General features: G+C 50.8%; 9 protein-coding genes across 9 annotated transcripts; 4 read left to right on the top strand and 5 right to left on the bottom strand.

Annotated features, from left to right (window-relative positions):
- The first annotated feature begins 217 nt into the window (after positions 1-217).
- Positions 218-3,582, top strand: AFUA_1G16280 (F1F0 ATP synthase subunit g). Its single transcript, XM_747901.2, has 3 exons — positions 218-2,514; positions 2,700-2,784; positions 2,849-3,582. Exons 1-3 carry the CDS (start codon positions 2,253-2,255, stop codon positions 3,090-3,092), a joined length of 591 nt encoding a protein of 196 aa, XP_752994.1. The 5' UTR covers positions 218-2,252; the 3' UTR covers positions 3,093-3,582.
- Positions 3,583-3,770: 188 nt separating this feature from the next.
- On the top strand, positions 3,771-5,990 carry rok1 (RNA-dependent ATPase ROK1; the record flags this gene model as incomplete). The annotated part of the gene is made up of 1 exon (XM_747902.1): positions 3,771-5,990. The coding sequence occupies one exon, from the start codon at positions 3,771-3,773 to the stop codon at positions 5,988-5,990; it is 2,220 nt and encodes a 739-aa protein (XP_752995.1).
- Positions 5,991-6,069: 79 nt separating this feature from the next.
- On the bottom strand, positions 6,070-7,020 carry AFUA_1G16300 (uncharacterized protein; the record flags this gene model as incomplete). Its single annotated transcript, XM_747903.2, has 2 exons — positions 6,608-7,020; positions 6,070-6,540 (listed from the first exon to the last, which is right to left on the bottom strand). The coding sequence occupies exons 1-2, from the start codon at positions 6,806-6,808 to the stop codon at positions 6,070-6,072; spliced, it is 672 nt and encodes a 223-aa protein (XP_752996.1). The 5' UTR covers positions 6,809-7,020.
- A 281-nt stretch (positions 7,021-7,301) lies between these two features.
- On the bottom strand, positions 7,302-8,456 carry AFUA_1G16310 (S-adenosylmethionine-dependent methyltransferase; the record flags this gene model as incomplete). The annotated part of the gene is made up of 3 exons (XM_747904.1): positions 7,302-8,038; positions 8,101-8,364; positions 8,423-8,456. 3 exons carry the CDS (start codon positions 8,454-8,456, stop codon positions 7,302-7,304), a joined length of 1,035 nt encoding a protein of 344 aa, XP_752997.1.
- A 381-nt stretch (positions 8,457-8,837) lies between these two features.
- On the bottom strand, positions 8,838-9,680 carry AFUA_1G16320 (ESCRT-I subunit protein VPS28; the record flags this gene model as incomplete). The annotated part of the gene is made up of 3 exons (XM_747905.1): positions 8,838-9,245; positions 9,297-9,533; positions 9,591-9,680. 3 exons carry the CDS (start codon positions 9,678-9,680, stop codon positions 8,838-8,840), a joined length of 735 nt encoding a protein of 244 aa, XP_752998.1.
- Positions 9,681-9,897: 217 nt separating this feature from the next.
- On the top strand, positions 9,898-12,264 carry AFUA_1G16330 (mRNA-binding ribosome synthesis protein NOC2; the record flags this gene model as incomplete). The annotated part of the gene is made up of 1 exon (XM_747906.1): positions 9,898-12,264. One exon carries the CDS (start codon positions 9,898-9,900, stop codon positions 12,262-12,264), a length of 2,367 nt encoding a protein of 788 aa, XP_752999.1.
- A 344-nt stretch (positions 12,265-12,608) lies between these two features.
- AFUA_1G16340 (uncharacterized protein) lies at positions 12,609-15,656 on the bottom strand (the record flags this gene model as incomplete). Its single annotated transcript, XM_077803994.1, has 9 exons — positions 15,114-15,656; positions 14,831-15,048; positions 13,936-14,783; positions 13,720-13,885; positions 13,495-13,663; positions 13,373-13,441; positions 13,313-13,323; positions 13,224-13,258; positions 12,609-13,176 (listed from the first exon to the last, which is right to left on the bottom strand). The coding sequence occupies exons 1-9, from the start codon at positions 15,118-15,120 to the stop codon at positions 12,609-12,611; spliced, it is 2,091 nt and encodes a 696-aa protein (XP_077660162.1). The 5' UTR covers positions 15,121-15,656.
- A 60-nt stretch (positions 15,657-15,716) lies between these two features.
- On the top strand, positions 15,717-16,771 carry AFUA_1G16350 (uncharacterized protein; the record flags this gene model as incomplete). Its single annotated transcript, XM_747908.2, has 2 exons — positions 15,717-16,500; positions 16,631-16,771. Exons 1-2 carry the CDS (start codon positions 16,006-16,008, stop codon positions 16,769-16,771), a joined length of 636 nt encoding a protein of 211 aa, XP_753001.1. The 5' UTR covers positions 15,717-16,005.
- Positions 16,772-16,950: 179 nt separating this feature from the next.
- AFUA_1G16360 (uncharacterized protein) lies at positions 16,951-17,205 on the bottom strand (the record flags this gene model as incomplete). The annotated part of the gene is made up of 1 exon (XM_747909.1): positions 16,951-17,205. The coding sequence occupies one exon, from the start codon at positions 17,203-17,205 to the stop codon at positions 16,951-16,953; it is 255 nt and encodes an 84-aa protein (XP_753002.1).
- Between the last annotated feature and the right edge of the window lie 218 nt (positions 17,206-17,423).

Here is a 17,423-nt window from a genome sequence, read left to right on the forward strand (position 1 = left end):
TGGATGGAGAACGGAGCTTGTCTTGCAACAGTATCGAGAAATGGATACTCAATATTTTTAAGTCAGGGTACTGCCTTCAATTATGAAACAGTTTTACCTCCCCAGTCTCGAATACTACAATAGCACTCGGTTAAATTGAGATACAAAGGTTATTTTAGCCTCCAAGTGGATCCCAAAGCGTCCATTGACCCGCGAATATTAACAATTACAGAACCTGAAAAAAAAAAAAAAAAAAGAAAAAAGAAAAGAAAAGAAAAGAATTGTCAGATTCATGACATTCAAAGGTCGTACCAGAACCTCGAAACCTTGGTCCTAAATCCGATTCCTGGACCACCTAACAGTCGTGTCGACTCCGCCCAGAGTGGCAATTCTCCGGCGGGCTCGTCATCCTTTGGTGGAGAATATCTTCCGCGCCGGGCAGTTTCTTACCGAGATCATATATATCATTCCCGAGCCAGGCTACTTTCCGACGGTTCATGTTCTTTGTGCCGCTGGAGCATGCCGAAAAGGCGATATCTTGCTCTAAGCTATGGAGTATGAAAGAGTCGGACGCTCACATGACAGGAATGAACTTGAAAGGATTGAGATGTGATCACACGTGGATTGTCATTTTCGAATGCCAAAGGAGGCCAGTCAGGATAAAGCAAACCGATAAATGAGAAGTCACGCACGAAGCTGATGCGCAAGGTCTGGACCAGAATGGAGCCAGGCAATCCTTTGCCTGCCTCGTTAGACTGAGGGCTATCCGTCGCCCTCCTGCAGAAGCAATTCGCTGATACTCTCATGGATAACGTCCAGTAGAACATTGAAAATATGAACTAAGATACGTACAAGGATGTTTGTCTCACCAGGCTAGAAAGCCACAACAGACTGAGCCTCTCGAGGATCGTGAACGACACGTCTTTCGGCGAGCCAGAGACCCATTCTAGGGGCTGGTCACCATGAGTAGACGTAATCTACTGAGCCGATTTTGACATCACCGCATCGAAACACTTTATATCTTCCAGAAGAAGCTTATCTTGCTTGTGTCCACCCCAAGCCGGACAGAAGATGTAAATCTTATCGGCTGTCTGCTACTTTAGCCCGAGGACCCCTCGCGCCTCTCACATAGATGTTGGGGGATCCCTTTCGCCACTGCCCAATCCCAACTGAGAATCCGTTTGCAGGCTTGTGGATTATCATAGCGATAGCATGACGTTTCATGCAGCTGTGCTGTACTTGTGATTGGTACACTCCAATTCAGTCGAGGCTAAGGAACAGAATGTTAACAGAATCTTCAAAACGGACTCGCCTGTTAATAAATAGACAGCTTTTGGTCGTGCCAGCGATCCCTATAACAGTTGTAGCACCAATGGTGACGACGTGCGGATAATCTTGCTCAACCATAGACCAATACTCGGGTCAGTCGCCTATATCGGGGAGCCGACTGGCCTAGACAGTACGAGCCTCAAAAGAACCCAACAAGTATTGCAATGTGATTACAACTCGGGTCGTAGCTCATTGCTTCATCGCCAGAGACTATATCAGGTTTAAGAAAGTTAATTGCAAATGCAGAGCTTCGTAGAATAATTCCGTGCACGGAGAGCTGACAACGACCGAGATGGACCTGACATATCTAACCCTTATGCGAGTCCAAGGCTAGGGAAGAGCAGTGATTCATTCGAAGATCCCTGAGTCCATAAGTTGGAAGATTCTATGTTTCGTTACACTTGTGGTGCCATCTTCATCGGGTGTGGGTATCGTCTTTCAGATACTCAGCCCACAACTGTATTTCAATTGCACAGCAAGTGTCTCGTGTTGTTCTGGAGAGTAGTCTAGAGCTTCGAGTTCGTGCGAATCTTACACCAGTAATTAGGAAACCATTTAAGTTGGACGCAATGTCCCGAGACTGTTCAGTATTAAGACAGTCCGTAGATGTTTACATCACTTAGCAATGAGAGCCTTTAGGCCTCCATGACAGAGTGCCATGACAAGAATGCCATGGGTGATGTTGCTTGATGGAGGGATGAATGGAAGTCACGTTGCCAAAACCTTGAAAGTGCACCATCATCACGTGACCCCCAAAGCGGCGGCCTTTTCCATTCCCTGAAGTTCCCGAGCGTCAAATCTCAGTCTTCGGTCCTTGCAATTGCGCGACAATCCTGTGTTTCTGGCTACTGACCTCCCGCCATTGGACTACTTTGTCCCTCGCTGGTGACCTTTAAAAGTTGTCTCTCTTTTTCTATCGTCTTTCCCTTCCAGTCGCCATCACAATGCCCGTCACGGCTTCCCGTGCCGTGCTGCGGCAATCGCAGTTCCTGACTCGCAGAACCGCGGTCAGATATGCCTCCAACACTTCTGAGGCTGCCTCAAAGGCCAGTCAGACTGCCTCCTCTGCTGTCTCGAAGGCCTCCGAGGGTCTCTCCCGTGTCACTTCGACGGCTGGTCCTGCGATCTCGAACGCTGCTCAGGGTCTCGGTAGCGCTCTGAGGAAGGTCGGTGGAAGAACCGGGAAGGTCATTGCCTTTGTCGACTGTATGCAGATTTGTTTCCTTTCCTGCCATGTTTTGTCCTCATTGGTGGATGATGGAGTGAATTGTTTGCGGGTGCTTGATCACTGATTTGGTCACCATTCCGATCCGTCACTCGAAGAACAGCGTCCCTTGATACTGCTCGATAAATCCCCTCATTCAGTGCTAACCATTGTGCTCATGCAATAGCTTTGATACCCCCTACGATCTATTACTCGAAGGTCGGCCTCGAACTCGCTAAGCTGGTATTCCGTGGCCAGAACATGACTCCTCCGTAAGCACATTCACCACCGTGCAAAACACCAGGTGCACACGCAGTCCGCTGACTTCCATATTAGCAACCTGGCTACCTTCCAGGCCTACTTCCAGCCTCTGGTTAACGCTGCTCGCAACCCCGCCACCCTCAAGAACTTCTCTTTCCAGAACGTCATTTCTCGGGTTCGCAATGCCAGCAAGAAGGAGCTTGCTTTCGCTGGTGTTACCGCCGCCGAGGTTATTGGTTTCTTCACCGTCGGCGAGATGATCGGTAGAATGAACATTGTCGGCTACAGGGGCCACGCCGATCACGGCGACCACCACTAGAACAATTTCAATCAATCATACCTGTCCTGTTTATTTCCCTTTGTCTTTGTTCCTCCTATGCTCTGTACTATTGTATGATAGACGATGGAATTCAAGCTGTTGTCTGAGGTAAAACATTTGAAGTTGGCGGTGCCATGCCATGTCCGTGGGTGTCGCGCTGTTGGCTATGGAGAGGTCGGTTGTGACAACTGGCTGATGTCTGAAGTGACTTTGCTTCAAGCATATTGATTTCCATCTGAAGATATAGACAGATTCCCTATCATAGAATGCTGTTTGATTCATTCCCTCCCTGTAACCCTTCGTTGCAGCCTGGTTTCCCATATATCTGACTTTTTAGAGAATCCGGACTGCTTGACCAGTAAAGAGCAAGTGCAACCTCCAGAGACTACTATTTCTATAACTAAATACGATCTTTGCAACACTATATCAAAATAAGAATCCATATATCTCAGCTGTAGTCCTCTATGGTGCTGTTAGTGGATGCTCAAAAAAATCAAGGAGACCGAGCACATCCTCGCCATCTGATTGGTCCGTGCGAGAAAGAATTTCTGCATCGGGACTTTTTCTGTTCACGGAGAACCCGACAACCATCGCAACAAAGAACAGCTTTAATCAGACCAGGCGCGATCGCGTACATCGACCTATCTGCATAAGCATTTACCATCTTATGCATTGAAGATGGACGCCTTTAAGTTGCTGACAAGGGCAACCAAGTTGAAGAGTGGCGCCGCCCCATCATCAACGCAGAGCTTGACCCGTCTCCCGTCTACGGGCAAGGCGGCGAACCCGCAGCTCTTCCGTAGCTCAGAGGCTGACAAGGTTCTGGAAGAAGCGAGCCATGGGAAGAAGAGGAAGAGAGTAGCTGGTCCGGAGGCAGCTGAGTTGGATGATGATGATGATGCGGAGCTGAACTTTTTCGGCTCGAGTAAGGCTCGGCGGTCTAGTGCTTCGATGGCCAAGGAGCAGGCGAAGGAACAGCAGGAGCAGCAAGAGCACCGGGATGATACGTCCGATGCTGATGATGTTGATGAGATGGATGAGGTGCAGTGTCGTACTGTGCTGAATGCGCACAAAATCAAAGTCACGGATATGCGTGACTTGGAGGAAATCCAGCCTGTGCGTATTGAAAGTGAGGAGCCGAAGAAGAAAAAGAAGAAAACGAAGCAGCAGGAAGAGTCTACGCCGGCGCTCACTAAAAAGGAGCAGAAAAAGGCTCGCAGAGTTTATCCTCAGCCGCTTGTTTCGTTCAAGGAGTTGCGCACCCGGTACAAGATTTCTCGACGGCTTGCCGAGAATATCGCCGAACAAGGGTTTACCGTGCCTACGGAAGTTCAGCTGGGTACTCTGCCACTGCTGCTTGGGGGTTTCAAAGCTTCCGGGAATTCAAAAAGTGCTGAGAGCATTGAACCAGACTTATTGGTTGTTGCTCCAACCGGAAGTGGAAAGACGCTGTCTTTCCTGATTCCTGTGATCAACAAGATAGTCCGCCACCACCATGAGCAAGAGAAAGAGCGTGGTATCTTCTCTGTCATCGTCGCACCCACAAAAGAGCTTGCAAGTCAGATCGTGAACGAGGGAAGGAAGTTGGTCCATGGGACTGGGGTGAAGATTACACTAATGAAAAAGGGCATGCGAGTGGTGGACCGCGAAGATGATGACGATGAAAACAGTCACAGCGAAGATAGCGAAGAAGGCTCGGATTCCGAACAGGACGAACCATCCACTACAAGGAAAAAGAAAGGGAAAGCTCCTATTACCAAAAGCGATATCCTCGTCACTACGCCGTTACTTTTGGTTAATGCGCTCTCAGCCAACCGAACCAAACCTATGGCTACTCTACCTCTGGTCAGGAATATTGTGCTTGACGAAGCAGATGTCCTGCTAGACGAGCTCTTCCGCGAGCAGACCCTTGACATTTGGCGCGCCTGCACGCACCCCGAGCTCCGAGCAAGTCTGTGGTCAGCTACCATGGGATCCAACATTGAAGATCTCGCCAAAAGCACGATCAAGGAGCGGAAACAAGCCTACGATCAAACAAAGTCATATCCCTTGCTTCGTCTTGTCGTAGGGTTGAAGGACTCTGCCATCCCGAATATCGAGCACAAGCTGGTCTATGCCGCAACGGAACAGGGAAAACTCCTGGGTCTACGACAGCTACTACATCCAGCAGCGGCCTCGGTTTCTGATGTCCGCCTCCGCCCTCCCTTCCTGATTTTCACCCAGACCATCCCCAGAGCTATCGCCCTACATTCTGAACTGCGGTATGATATTCCCGCCGAGGCCGGCGGCTCCTCACGAATCGCAGTCCTCCACTCAGATCTTTCAGACGGTCAACGCTCCGAGATCATGAAGAACTTCCGCAAAGGTGAAATCTGGATCCTCGTGACGACGGATCTGTTGGCGCGCGGCGTGGACTTCCGGGGCATCAACGGAGTCGTCAATTACGACATTCCGAATTCGGCTGCGGTCTACGTCCACCGGGTTGGGCGAACTGGCCGGGCTGGTCGTGAGGGTGGCATTGCAGTGACTTACTACACCAAAGAAGATATCCCATACGTGAAGAGCATTGCCAACATCATCGATGTCAGCGAGAAGCTGCGTGGCAAGGACGGAGAGAAATCCATTCAGAAGTGGTTGTTGGATGCACTGCCGGACTTGAGCAAGAAGGACAAGAAGGAGCTGAAGAAACATGGCGTCAAGGCCCGACAGTCTACCCTCAAGAGCGTCAAAGATGACAAGGAGCACCGGAGGACAAGGATCAGCACCAAGAGCGGATATGATCGACGGATGGAGAACAAGAAGAAGGCCCTCATTGCAGCCAGCCGCAACAGAAAGTCCAAAACGCAGTCTACGGACCCTGGTAGCGACGACGAGAGCTGGGATGGCCTCGACGGCTAGGTTTTCAGCCGGCCCCTTCATATATGATGTGTTACTGTACAAATAAAAAGTTACGATTCCCCAGAGATAGCAATCCACATCACGAATTATCATTTTTATTACTCTGCTCAGCCTGAGGAACCTGCGGGACCATCGTCCTCTTAAGCTTTATCGGCGCAAACGGATTATCCAACTTACCCTCCTCCTCGAGAACCCACTCCAACTCATCACCGTCCCGGTCAAAGTAGACAGCCCAACTCCCATCCTCTTCCTGAACAGCCATAAAAGCCCTCTTCCCTTCCAGCGTGATAGTCGTCTCCTCGTCCGCCCAATCCCACGGCCCGACTACATGCTGCACACTCTGCGTCCGATTCCCATACTTCAGCTCATGTGTCTCTGTATCCGCGTAGATCCAATTCAGCATGGGGGGGTTATCCGATATGGTAGTTACGAGGCCCAGCCCTCTTTTCAAGTGCTTTGTCTCCTCCAGCTCGGGGTAGTCGATGTAAAACGATTCGGCCGTGTGAGAGGGGTGTTTGCGATTAGCAGGAAGGGGATCATCCAGATAGACCTGTTGCAGAAGTTCCATCATTAGCCGCCTCAATTCAAGGGATTAGGTTCTGAACTAATATATGTACCTTGTTATCCCTCAAGACTATCCGCTTCCCACGTATCTCGTCCTCTTCTTGCGTTTCTCCGGAGGTTTCGATGTCGATGTTGAATCGCGCCATCCGTCTGGCGTCCATTTTGCGTTCGTTGGCTTTGCGCTGTTCGCTGACTCCCATCGCCACGCCGGTGACGGTGGGGATTGCGGTGATTGCCAGGAGGCCGATGACCATTTTTGCTAGTATGGCTGATGTGAATATGTATGTGCAGACGGTGGAGGGTATACCAAAGTATGGACGTTTGATCTGAGGTCAGTGTGCTTGAATGTAAGATATACACAGATTTGAGAATACTATTTGATTTCAAGTGAGTATCTGGTTGTTGATGGGGTATCGCATGAAGATTATTGTTTCTATGGCTCAATCATCAATATTCCTGATCGCCGCTGTCGAAACGCATCTTGTGCCTCGTGGCTATGTCGTCATACGTCTGATGCACGTGATTCAAAGCATACTTCAATCATTTCGCATACATTGTTCGGTGCAACCATCAGAAAATACTCACCTTGATCTCAGATAGTGTTGCTTCTGTTGGAGTTCTGATTCGGCAGTTTGTTTGAGTACTAAAATGATATCTATGGACATTTGCAATCGTCAATCTATCGTCTATGTCTATGTCGTAACTTCGTTGAGGCGGGTCAACAAGACCCGTATGAGAACCGGTAGGCTAGAGCTTCTCGCTCCATCCCCAGACTGACCACCAGCATCGGACCTCAAGCGCAACCCCGTCCGCTCCTTCCCAGTCGTCGTACCCGACCTCCTCGCCTTCTTCAACAACAGCTAAGCCTAACTGTTGCATACGTTGCCGGAATTCTTGCACCTGAGGTAGGTATGCATCGCGCAGAGGCATTTCGACCACAACGCGAGCGTCCAGTCCGCGTCTTAGCCAGTGACCGATCGTGTCAACCAGCCACTTAGGATGCTTGGGCGAGTACAACGGATCCGCAGCCAGAATGAGGTCGTACTGTTCTTCCCTTGGTGGTGGTGATGGCGCCACAGACCAGTCCAGTACCCCTGTTGTGACGGCTGCATCCGTTCTTGTGAGCAGTTCGACGTTTAGGGAGACGTTATGGGCTAGATTTGGTACGATGTCAGGTAGGTCTGTGAGATGGATTGTCGCCGAGCTGCCGCGGAGAGCTGCAAAGGAAAGGCCCACCAGCCCGGTCCCGGCGCCCAGCTCCAGCGCTCGGAGCGTCCTGTCTGACTTGGGAGTCGTTGATGACGAGGGTACAAGCGCTGGAGCGACATCGAGAAGTGTGTGAAGGCGTCGGGAGAGGAGGTACGATGAGACCCAGGTTTTCATGCCTAGGTTGTCAGCGGTCAATGAGGGCTCATGCAGTGTCAGCGTGAGCTCCTCGTCCGATGAGGTAGGGATTGTGAAGGATCGGGACATGGCTGGCATGGCTACGTTCAGAAGACCCGGCGTTAGAATCCTCAAAGATCGCTACGATTATGTCGTCTCATACCGGTGCGCCCTGCCCGCTCGCTCAACCGAGCAGCAGCAGTGTCCCAAATGGCCTCCCGCAGTTCATCAGTATCGAGCCATGAAAGAGAGCTGGAGACGATGGACGTCAGATAGTGGGTTACTCCGCTTGGTTCGACTGTTCTGCTCTTCACCGCTTCTTGGCCAGCGCTGGTGCTGAAACCGCGTGGTTTGACTGCGAGAAGGTCGAGAGCTCGGAGAAGGTCGGTGCCGGAGGGTTTGCTGTAGATCTGAGGCAGGTCGAGCACTGTGATAGAGGCTTATCAGCCCGATATCGCATGTTTATCTCGGGCAGGTGGACATACCATGGAGAGGCTCGTCATGATCGGCACTGATCATGATGGCAGTGGTCTAGTGGGATTAGCAACTCGATTAGTGAGAAACAGACTACAACAAGACAGCGTCATGCATAACTAGGTCTTGTAATTGGCACTTTGGCTTCTGCTGTGGCAAAGGAATGTTGGAGATGCCACGATCCAGGCACAGGAAAAAAAAAGTCGTGATTACCCGAATAGGAAAGGTTGGCGTTCGTAGTCCCGCGGATCGGGGCTCCGCTTCGACCCAAAACCACCCGAACAGATAACTCCGACACGAGATAGAAGCGAGAAAACTGATTGGACTCATGCCATGCACACACCCATAACGCAGTATCAGCAGATACTCCAAACGCCTATCGCTCACAATCACAAAACAAGACGAAGCAATGCAATAGCTCTACCATCAGCCCAGCGTCGACTTGAATCCCTGATAAGCCTGCTCAATGTCAAAGGCCAACTCCCGCGCCTGTTCCTCGCTTAGTTCCTCTGTTGCGCGCATCTGGTTCAATGTGATCAGCCACTGAATGATTTTGCCGCGGTTCTCAAAGTCCCTATCCGTCACTTTGTTTACGGATTGAATGACTTCAGACAGTAGCGGGTGAAGTGCATCTTTGGACACCATGTTCAGCTTCAGTGCGTCCAGGAACGTAATGAAGTTCTCGGTAGCCGTCAGAATGAGGCTACCTGAAGCGCCGCCAACAGGACCTCCGGTCGTTGGGCCTGCGTTGCCTGAAGGTGTTCCGTGAGAGGCTTGCTCGACTGTTGCGGGAAGGCCGATGCGGAGACGCTCAGTCGCGCGGGGACATTCCAGCTGCCAGAATAGTCAGCATCCAGTACAATACTATACAGAGAGTGTGCTCACCCCCCATGTCCGCTTGAAGGTTTCCAGATCAACAAACTCCGCTGCGACGGTCTCATCGCCTAAACTGGACTTGTACTGCTTTAGTAGCCGGGTACATGTCTCGGTGTATTCCGCCTCTGTGACCACATCCTTGATATATGCCTTCTCGAGTCCATCAAGTGTGACGATAATACTGTAAATCTCGGCCAGCGATTCATGTAGGTCACGTTCCGCGGAGCTGGAGGCTAGTTTCACTTCCTGGTACGACCGCAGTTAGCCAGCGGCTCAGTTCACAGGCGATCCGAACGGGAGTACCTCATCGAGATTGATAGTCGCCGACAGCGCCGGGTTAGGCGTGTAGCTGTAAGGTGTAGGTGCATAGGAAAGAGGGCGTTGAGCATACATGATAGTTACTTTCCAGCTCACTATTCTCGTGGTGATATCTACATGGGTGGAGGAGGGGAAAGGCGGTCACCCGATTTGGGCGGCTCGGCGTGGATTCTGCCCCGACAGGAATTTTTTTTCCCTTTTACTTTCTCTCGTCGATTGGCTTTTCAAGTATCCAGCCATCTATTTTCAGACTTCGACTCCGTCCCGATAGGATTGGAGATTTTACGGCAAGATGGCTGGAAGTCAAAAGAAGTCCACAAAGAAATTCGAGAAAAAGCATCTGAAAGATGTACTCGAACGGCGCAAGGCGAACGCGAAGATTAAGCAGCGCATTCATCTCAAAGAAAAACGCAGGGCTGACAATGCCCGGGGGCGTGAGAATGGAGATGTTGAGGAGGAGAGTCCCGAGGAACGTAAAAAGCAGAATGCCTTTGCGGAAATGAACGTCGACGATTTTTTCGCGGGCGGATTCGAAATTGCAGACGCCGATACAGACAAGGGCAAGTCTCGGAGGAAAGATGTTACCCCCAAGATCGGCAAACGGAAGCGGTCAGAGGAACAGAAGGAAGAGGACGAGGAAGCCTCATCTGTAGCCTCAAGTGAAGAGGAGGAAGATGGTGGCGTATCCGACGATGATGCGGCGTCTCAGGCCAGCAGCGCACCGGATGACTTTGAGGCGCACAAGAACCAGCTTCAAGCGCTGAAGGACAAAGATCCTGAATTCTACAAGTATCTGAAGGAGAACGATTCGGAGCTGCTGGACTTCGGTGAACACGGAGATCTTACTGAGGTCCTCGAGCTGAGTGAGGATGAGGCGGAAGAAGGGCCTGCAAAGAAGAAGAAAAAGGCGGCTAAGGATGAGGGCGAGGAGGCTGCAGACAATACGCTCACGATTGCGATGGTCAAGAAGTGGCAGAAGTTGATGGAGGAACAAAACTCGATCCGCGCTATGCGGCAAGCTGTGCTCGCTTTCCGCTGTGCAGCGTACATCAACGAGGCGGAAACTCAAGAGCAAAAGTACTCAATCTCGGACCCGGATGTATACCATCAAGTTCTTGTGACGGGACTTGGTACGGTACCAAAGGTGCTCGCGCATCATCTCCCAGTGAAGGAGACGGCCTCCGGAAAAGTCAGGGTGTCTCTGGATTCGAAGAAATTCAAGACCCTCACACCCCTCATCAAGTCGCATACATCCTCAGTTCATCAGTTGCTCGTCAATCTCTCCGATGCATCGACACTCAAGTTGACTCTTTCGTCCATTGAACCGATGCTACCCTATCTGCTTCAGTTCAGAAAACTCCTGAAAGTTCTCATCAAGACGATTGTCGGCATCTGGGCTGATGTCTCGACGACGGAGGCAACCCGGATCACAGGCTTCCTGCTGCTTCGCAAACTCATGGTCATTGGCGACTCCGGCCTCAAGGAGACGGTCCTCAAGGCCTCGTATGAAGGAGTGGTCAAGGGCAGCCGGAACACAACCGTCCACACGCTCTCCGGAGTCAACCTGATGAAGAACTCGGCCGCCGAGCTCTGGGGCATCGACCAAAACATCTCGTACACGACAGGCTTCAGCTTCATCCGGCAACTTGCCATGCACCTCCGCAGCAGCATCACCAACACCTCCAAGGAATCTTACAAGACCATCTACAACTGGCAGTACACGCACTCGCTGGACTTCTGGTCGCGCGTCCTCTCCCAGCACTGCGACGGTCTCGTCGAAGCTAAAGCCGGAAAGCAATCCGCCCTGCGGCCCCTCATCTACCCCGTCGTCCAGATCACCCTCGGCGCGATGCGCCTCATCCCCACCGCAACCTACTTCCCACTCCGCTTCCAGCTCACTCGCGCCCTCCTCCGCCTCTCCCGTGCCACAGGCACCTACGTGCCCCTAGCCCCGGCCCTCCTCGAGGTCCTCAACGCAGCCGAGATGCGCAAGCCCCCTAAATCCAGCACCCTCAAGCAACTCGACTTCAGCACCGCCATCCGCGCCCCGAAATCCTACCTCCGCACGCGCATCTACCAGGATGGCGTCGGCGAACAGGTCGCCGAGCTGCTCTCCGAGTTCTTCGTCCTCTGGACCAAACATATCGCCTTCCCCGAGCTCTCCGTCCCCATCGTCGTCGCCCTGAAGCGCTGGCTGAAGCAGGTCGGCTCCCGCACGACCGGCAACAAGAATGCAAAGGTCAACCAGGCTATCTTGCTGCTTGTGCAGAAGGTCGAGGCCAACGCGCGCTGGATCGAGGAGAAGAGGCTGAATGTCACGTATACGCCGCGCAATCGCGCCGAGGTCGAGTCGTTCCTGAAAGATGTGGATTGGGAGTCGACACCTTTGGGTGCGTTTGTCAAGACGCAGCGGAAGTTGAGGGAGGAGAAGGCTGCTATTCTGGAACAGGGACGGCGCGAGGAGGAGAAACGACGCGCGGCGGAGAAGAAGGCCGATGAGGATGAGATGATGGAGGATGCGCCTAGTGATGATGATGGAAGTGAAGCTTCGTCTGGCGAAGAGGAGGAAGAAGAGGAGGAGGAAGAAGAGGAGGAGGAAGAAGAAGAGGAGGAAGAAGAAGAGGAGGAGGAGGAAGAGGAAGAGTTTGAGGAAGAGTAGATGCCCTCTTCTTCTAGATACCCTCCTGTCTTAAAATTCTGTTTGTTTCGCTTATTCCATCTAGTCCTGTAGCTTGGGACAATTCCTGATATGATATCTATAAAAGTTGCGAAGTTCAGGAACACCGTACACGTGCACATCAAGGGAACAATAACGGTCTTTGATAGACACATATATGCATATGGACTATGAAGTAGAGAGATTCATGGCTAGAATGATAGATCTAGACCACCCTATGAACACCATAGCTAGGTATATATGCAGAATCTAAGTAGAAACAGAATAAAAAAGCTGTTGTAGTCGCCTCAAGTAGTGACGCCTCGGACGACGATATCAAAGGAAGACTAAACCGTCCCAACGGGCATCTTGTCACTTCCATACGTACGTGTCTGCTCACGCCTCAGAACCGCATCTTCCTCTTCTGCCCAAGCGAGCGACTCATTCGGCAGCATTACTGCCTGATCAATCGCAACTGGAAGACCTCTGTGCCGGCCCCGCAGTGTAACAGCCGCCAGAATCAGCTTGCTGATGGTATGCCACGACCCGCAGAATGAGTAATTTCTGCCCGGAAAGCCGACGCTGATGCCGACGCAGCCGTACGCGGAGACAACCTCGAAGATGATGTTAAAGGTCGAGTAGGCGATTGGATTATCGGAATAGTGCGGCGACTCGGCAATGGTAATGAACAAGACTGCGAGGGCGATCCACCAGACGTCATGGCTGAGCTGGGAGCGGAGCTGTTGGTGGACAAAGTAGCTGCGCGAGGACTCGACCGTTGAAACATCCTGGCGCCCGAGGAGGTGATGTCGGATTAGGCTCATGACTATATTGGGGGATCGGCTGCTGTGTGCGTCGAGAGGTTCGTCTGAGGCGTAGATGCCTAGGGAGCGCTCTTCGTAGACGTTGGTGTTTCTGTGGCAGTCAGTAAAAGAACACTGGAATACGTAGACGAGACGAACCTCATGGTCACCAATACTGGGAACGCTGAGACGTACTGTAGAGTGGTTAGCCCGGCATTCGGACAGGTTAGAACGACCACTAAACTAACCATCATGAGAACTACAAATTGTTAGCAGATGCCAGGTAGATTCCATATTACAAATCTTACCGTATAGCACAAGTAGTCCCTGACGCAATTCGGAGATAGTTACCACATAGAACCCTCCAGAGCGCACAGCTATACCACTCCAGTTAGCCCCAGGAGACGAGCATGACCGTCAAGACCCTCACCCAAAGCCTGGAACAGACCATCCAAGATGCGATAGCCTGTCGGCAGTGTCTCTATTTCTTTATTTCCAATGGCCAGAACCTCAAAACCTGCCCAGTCGATTCCATTCAAGATGATGATGGTCCCTAGCAAGTACCATGTATGGCGGACAGGGAAGAGATTAGTGTAAACCTGCATTGATCAGTTAGCTCTTATGATAAGATATTGTAGTACTCCGTGGTGCATACCCTTCTGGGATGGTCGAGGATAAAATCCAAAGTGACCCTCCAGGTCTCCCATGATGGCCGATCTGCCATTAAGCGCCTCATAGTCCAGATGATAAATCGTAAAAAGCAGGGGTAGAGAGTATTCCCTGCAAGAATCAACATGCCCATTGTAAGAAGTGGGTACGCACTGTGGCTAGTCAGTGTTGTCTTCATGAAATAGGGAGAAGATAGAATTACTTTGTTTGCAGAGCGGTCATGTTTGCATCCAAAAGGGACATGCCACTGTTGACAAACGCAGAAACAGCAAAGAAAGCCCCAGTCCAGAAGGGCGACAGGCCATTTGCCCGAGGAATCTCTGGATGGTTTACTTCCAGCCAGCCGCCGACCCCCACAATGCCGATGATCAGAAACGTCGCCCAGTACAGCAGAACGATGACTAACAAGAATGAAACGGCCTTGTACTCGACACCGCCCAGTTTCTCACGTTCCTCAAGCGTAAGACCATGAAACTGGGAATTCCGTGAGATGAAGCCTTTTGAGGCGAAGTATTTCTGCGTATCTCTTAGAATCCCCTTCAATCGTGGGATCTCGTCTGGCTCTCCGTCCAAAGGTACAGTGGGAGCTACATTTCTCGGATGGTTATTCAAATCGAGTCGAGCGCCCACTCCTGCCATGGGGAAGACTCTGTGGTGGTGATGATTATGATGATGATGATGATGGCGTGGCTGAATATTGCCAATAGTGATTTGGTCGTCATTGTCCCATCGAATATGGTCATTGTCGACCGCATTGGGAGATTCTGACGGGGAATTTTCAATGGCGGACACATGAGAGCCCTCAGGGCTATGGGGTTCTTCCGGCTGCGAAGTGTGTGTTTTGGTCTTCCCGGCAGGCTTCAGGAAGCCAAGAGCCGACTGCCTGAAAAGATTTCTTGCGGCAGAACTTTCTGAAATGGTTTTGAATTTGAGCTGAAACGCTCTCTTGCGCACAAATAGGACCGTGATCGAGACCAGAATGGCATGCCCTAGGATCAGTAGCGCAAAAATGATGGACTGCTGGAACGTGTTTAAGGATGAGAGGTCCACCTGGAACCAGTTAGCGAGGCTTAACGGGCCGGATTTATGGAGCATACTGTGTTCAATCCAGCACCAGTCATGGCACTGACGCATAAGAAAAGCGCATCTGCATAATGAACGCTTCGTGAGGGAGTCGCGGAACCCCAGAAGATGACACTGCAAATCAGCGGTGTAACAATGAAATATGTGTAATGGAGGGTGAGGAAATTGAATGGTGGTAACACCGCCATGATACAACGACCGAGTGGTCGAGACCACACCCGTCTAAGCCGAACTATTGATTGTTTCAGCCTTCAATTGCTGACAACAACACACCGAACAAACGGCGGAACGACATACCAATCATCTCGGCAGAGTCTCTCTGAGATAGCAAAAGACAGGTATAAGAGACTCTGCTGCAGCAGGATAATCTTGGAGGATGCGAAATAGAATGCCTTCTTCAATAAATCTGAGGTTGAGAAGCACGTTCCACTGGTGCTTCTCTACCCGCCGATGGAGCGCACACCGCTAGCCACAACAAGGGTTTTGAAAGAATTGTTTAACAAACTGAGAGGTTTTTAATTTTGTTCGATAGTCCATTGCTTTAAATCTCGAGTTTCTGTAGAGTGTTGTTTCGCTGTGTTGACGCGAATAGTCGGTGAACTTGATCTGATAGTGGGAGGCGGAAAATTCTTTCGCAGTGGTGTTCTGGATAATAATGACTCTGTTATGATGTATACTGGAAGAAAAACTGTCCAGAGCGTGTGTTATTCCATTGGACCGATGCTCTCGATAGTCAGAAGATGGTTGTAGAGACTGCTGATTGTGCTGTTGATGAAAAAAAGGTGGTGCGGAAGAGGAGAGATAAAATGGTAAAGAAGGACTGCCGAGGGGGATCAGGAAGCTTATCCGATAAGGAAAGAAGCTTCAACGGGCCGCCGATCTTGGCCGGTATAGGGCTGTTCCTTGCTGATAAGGCTTTCATTCATTGCATCTCTGAGGGCTTTTGGATATCCATTACCTTCGCAGTTGAATACATTTGCAAAAGATCCTAGATATGATGGCGATTGCTTAAATTCATCGCCCTCAAATGTGACTTATTTGCATTCGCCAACTTACAAGCTGATATACGCTTAAATTGCTGCCTAAGCCTAAAATATGTGAATGAAGCCTGCAGGGGATCTTGACGGAAGCCAGAACTTACAAAATCACCCCTGAACGCTGGGTTGGACTATCAGATTGTCCCGCCATCATGCATTCCATCACTTCTCAGAACAATAATGCTGGCACTCTTCCACCACCACCACCGCCTCCGCCGCCTCCACTGAGTGCTGGCGTGGTTCCTGCTCCTGCTTCAGCTCCCCAACCTGAACCGCCGACGGTGGCGGAACAAGGCCCTCCTGGAGCCTTCCTCGTCGAACTGTTGATCTACAATGGCCATAAAGACCACTGGGCGTACTGGGTGCGTTCGCATACTGATAAGGATCTTGGAGTCAAGATCCACGCGACTGGCGATGTGAGAAATGGTTTCGAGTTCGAGATTAAGCGCAGCAGCAACTTCCGCACAAACGAACTTCCTCCCACGAAGAGGATACCGTTGCAATGGGTTTATGGCCAGTACTTTGATGAAAAAGCGATGTCTAACAACGGAGAACACAAGATTGACAATGTGCCTGTATGTCAGTTCGAGGCCAGTGCGCACAAGATTAAGGCCCCTGGGAAGAGCCTGAATACAACTAGTGATGCTGTAAGTCCCAACTATATTTCTCATGCAGCCTCTTGCTCTGTCTCGGTGTCCGGGAATCATATCTTCTAAGTCATTTTAACACCTCTCCGTGACCCAGTCTTAGAATACAGCAGCTAACCTAGAAACCCAGAGCTCATCGGCCGGAAATGTTGGCAAGAAAGTCACACAAAGGAACTGCCAGACATGGATCGTCGAGTCCGCTGAGCAACTCGTCAAGGACAATATTATCAGGAGAGAAATTGCTGATTACCTTTGCGCAATTGAGCAGTGATCATTTCTGGAGAAATCAATATAGGCACCAGGGATATATAAGCTTTGTTATCTCTGCCGTGCGGCAAGCGAACCATTGGTACTGGGCAGCCTTGGCCAGTTATCAGGGTACGCATTTGCCATTGTTCATTATGACTACATGATTTTACCGTGATGATGCGCGGATCGCTCTGGACCCTTCTAAGGAGGCGGAGGGCACAAAACTATCAGAAACATTGGCTTTTGTCCTTTCAGAAGCAGACCTGATTTCGGCGATGCATTGTCTCTTTTGTAGGCATCGATAACCTCAACAAGAGACTGATCCAATGTTGGGTTTTGTTGATTTAATGAGCGAGGTCCCTTGCTCAGCTTTCTCAGATCAAAGTCGACCTGCACCTGGCCTGTTGATAGCAAGAACTCGACAACAGGATTCCGCTGAAATTTGGCCGCGTACATTAATGGTGTCATTCCCTTGTTATCCCTTGTGTTAAGCTGCACCCTGCCTGTCGCCAGTAAAAGCTTAACCACCTCGGCATGCCCTTGCAGATCTGCCACTATCAGCGGAGTGCTATGGTGTCTATCAACAGCAGCTGGGTTGACTCCCGCAACCGCTAATAGCTGCTGCACAACCCCCGCATGACCTTTCCTGGCCGCCTCCCGTAACAGCGATGCCT

Source organism: Aspergillus fumigatus, chromosome 1, assembly GCF_000002655.1.
Source record: "Aspergillus fumigatus Af293 chromosome 1, whole genome shotgun sequence".
Lineage (NCBI taxonomy): Eukaryota > Fungi > Ascomycota > Eurotiomycetes > Eurotiales > Aspergillaceae > Aspergillus > Aspergillus fumigatus.